The sequence below is a fragment of the Diaphorina citri genome, unplaced genomic scaffold, assembly GCF_000475195.1.
Source record: "Diaphorina citri unplaced genomic scaffold, Diaci psyllid genome assembly version 1.1 scaffold5538, whole genome shotgun sequence".
In the NCBI taxonomy this organism is placed as follows: Eukaryota; Metazoa; Arthropoda; class Insecta; order Hemiptera; family Psyllidae; genus Diaphorina; species Diaphorina citri.
This window is the reverse complement of record NW_007382914.1, coordinates 4,560-8,089: the sequence shown is the minus strand read 5'-3', so window position 1 is coordinate 8,089 and position 3,530 is coordinate 4,560. Positions and strand designations below refer to the sequence as shown.

General features: G+C 37.7%; 1 protein-coding gene across 1 annotated transcript; it reads right to left on the bottom strand.

Moving 5' to 3' along the window:
• Positions 1-429: 429 nt before the first annotated feature.
• On the bottom strand, positions 430-2,985 carry LOC103521593. The gene is made up of 3 exons (XM_017448853.1): positions 2,414-2,985; positions 1,452-1,604; positions 430-466 (listed from the first exon to the last, which is right to left on the bottom strand). The coding sequence occupies exons 1-3, from the start codon at positions 2,983-2,985 to the stop codon at positions 430-432; spliced, it is 762 nt and encodes a 253-aa protein (XP_017304342.1).
• Positions 2,986-3,530: the final 545 nt, after the last annotated feature.

The window sequence follows — 3,530 nt, the reverse complement described above, 5'->3', positions numbered from 1 at the left end:
ATGATACTTAATATTAATTATATTTTGTGATAGTACTGGTACCATTCGCGGTTTTTAAGATCGCATTACATGAACTATGTATGATATTTGGAAGCAAAGCTTGACTCGGATTCTAGGAAGCAAAGGGACCAATAGTACAATTCGCAAGTTATTAATGGACAGCACCACAAACTCCGCCAGCAATGAGTGTTCTTTGACAGTGGCGCAGATCCTCACTTTATGGGCATTGATATTTTTATCCATTGAATATCTATATGTGCATCCTACGTATACGATCAACATCATTTTCGCGCTGCTAGTAATACTTCCTTTTAATGAATTAAATTACTTAAAAGGAGAAGTTACGCTCACGTGAAATGGAGATATTTTTGGCAAGAGTTCCCCAGTGTAGTAGGCAGTGTATTCGTACAGTTTTATATCCTACACTACTCAGTACAGGCTATCAGCAATAGCCTCTACACACAGTCTTTCAACAAACAGTATAGCTGACGTATCATTTAGTTTATTTATACTCCATTCTCATTACCGTTGGGCCGATAAGAAATTCTACTGCAGAGTAAATTTCCGAGGTAATCAGGGTAAGGAGAGAGTAAATGAATTGATGCTGGTCATTATTTTCGGAAATCAAAATTCAAAGTGGATATTTCCGTTTTAAGGTCTTCCGGCGATGGGCAAGGGAAGTAATATTCAGCAATACTCTGTACTGTGGTATGTATATCTTTACGTATGGTCTTAATATTGTTATCCCATTATTATTTATTAGTATTCATAATAGACACCCAAATTAGATAATGGGCTTACCTTATTTTATAGTTGACTAGGGTTCTTTGTGGGGGATTATTATTTACACTGACTCGAGTTTCGCCTCACTCGTAGGCTTTTTCAAGATGACAGTCATCTTGAAAAAGCCTACGAGTGAGGCGAAACTCGAGTCAGTGTAAATAATAATCCCCCACAAAGAACCCTAGTCAACTATAAAATAAGGTAAGCCATTGTTATCCATGCTCTAACTGAAGGAATTTTAATTGTGTTAAGCATAAATGCTTGTCACAAATGTCGTTCCCCACTTAATATACTACGCTAAATTTTATGACATGACTTGGACTTGAACCACCAACCTCCAGAAGGCCACCGTGCTAACCACTGCACCACTGAGGTTGGTCCATGCTCTAACTGCTTATGTTAACAAAGATAAGACAAACCCAATATTTCCGCTTCAAAGAAAATTCCGACTCCTTTCTAACCTTTTCTCCGACTTACCCAAAACGATTGAGGGTGTAGTCGAACTTAGAAATTAAATTTTCGACCTTTTAAAGTTACTTTTTCGGAGTTTTGACCTCAAATTTGGATTTTTCACAACTTTTTACGTAGGAATCGACCATTTATTAATAATTTTTACTCATTTGCAACTGCTCCATTCCGACTCCTTTCTAACCTTTTCCCCGACTTACCCAAAACGATTGAGGGTGTAGTCAAACTTGGTTTTTTGAAGCTGCTCCTTTGTTTCCTGGATTCTGGTAGATTTGTTGAAGTATCTTTTCTGTTGTTTGTTCGATTCACAAGCGTTACAAGAATGGCGACTGCCAGAGTCCTTCGAGAAGTAACTGAAAATAAACCAGTTTATTGAATTATTTGGGTAATATTTCAATTGACCGAGACAACTCGGTCTTCATTCCTAATTTCCATGTGAACAACAAGAAGTTCAGTTAATTTGGAATCTGAAGAGAAAAAAGGATCCTATGGAATCCCCAAAGGCCTGTTCGACCTTGAATATAATGAGTAAAGAAAATTGCCTTTATGTGTTGAAACTTGAAACTTTTAGTCGAATTTCACAAAAATAGGGACAGGCCCTACGAAAGAGATTCACAAACGAGGTACCTATCTGAATGCAAAATGTCGAGTTAAAAGTTAAAATTCATTTCGATCGTCTGATGAAGAAAAAATTCCACGTTCTCTTCCATGTGAAATACAAAGTGAGTTTGAACGAATGCATCCTGTGTTGAAAGAAATGCCACAGAAGACAACCTGGGGTTTGAAAATTCCATTATCCCGTCCACACCAGGTCCACTTCTATTTATTTACATTACGAGCTTTTTTCACTTTGAGAAATTGAAAACATAATTACTCTGGGGAGTTTTCAAGTTATCGGGGTTAACCTGGACTTTTTCAATTTATTAATATTTCCCCACTCTCGTGTGTTTTATATTCAACAAACCAGGTTATTTCGTTATTGATTTGTGTCAAGTCCCCGAGTTTTATGTTTTCTGTATATTTTTTTCACTTAATGTTCACGTACTTGTATGTGTTGAAGTACTTTACGAGGCTAAAATAAAGTCTTGCAGTAAATTTTATGCATTTCCTGTTTATTTCAAAGGAAGTTTTATAAAATGAGTTTTTTTCCAATCACACATACCTGTTTACATAGTCAACCATTCCCTCGGTTTTTTCGGCTGGTGGATTGTTTTCTCTCATTTCAGAACTATAACATCCATCTGGTGTGTAGAACTTGTCTTCATCATCACTTTGACAGCTACAGACACATGTATCTTCTGGACTTTGTCGTTGGTTTTCATTTTCGCCCTCGGGTGAGAATGACTCGCATGCTGTTACAATAATCTCTATCTTCTCACGGGGTAAAGATTCTTCTCCTTGTTCTTCCTCATGGTCACGCTGTTTACATTGGTCTTTGTTTTTATGAGTGGATTGGTCAGAGCATAGCTTCCGAACGCTTTCTTCAAAATGTCTAATGCGGTCATCTATGAACTTGGTTCTTTCCTCGGGTTTCTTTCTACACAAATCTTTGCAACTGTCTCCACCACTGACCTTCTTCCTATAGTTTTCTCTGTTACAATCATTTGTTTGATCTATGCTCTTCTCTCTTCGATCACCACACTTGCTTCTGCCCCTCGGGTTTCTTTCTACACAAATCTTTGCAACTGTCTCCACCACTGACCTTCTTCCTATAGTTTTCTCTGTTACAATCATTTGTTTGGTCTATGCTCTTCTCTCTTCGATCACCACACTTGCTTCTGTGATTCTCTTTCTTATTGTACAGACCTGTAAACTTTTCAATACATTGTTCCATACATTTCTTTATGCCTTTATCGTCACCTTCGTCTGATTTTACAAATTTTTCATTTCTGCTCCTGTTATCATTTTCCAAACATAAACATTTTACTCTTTCATTGAGTCTCTCCGCACTTCTGTCCATTCGTTTTTCTCTTCTGCCACCATTCGGAATTCGGTTTGCATCTGCATTATATTGGTCTCTATCACTCCCGCGCTTATTCGAACATATTACAAAGCAGTCTGGGCTTTTGGATCTATCGGCATAGTTGCTTCTCCTTTCTTTGGAAATAGCATTGCCTCTGTTATGAGCGTGTTCAAAACTATCATTACACCGAGATTTGCGCGGTCTCTTAGTAAATGGTTTACTACATGGTGGGGGTGAATATGATCCATGTTCATTGTTAGGTCTGGATGAATAATTTCTGTACTTCATACGGAAACCACCACGCTGTCTGTCGGGA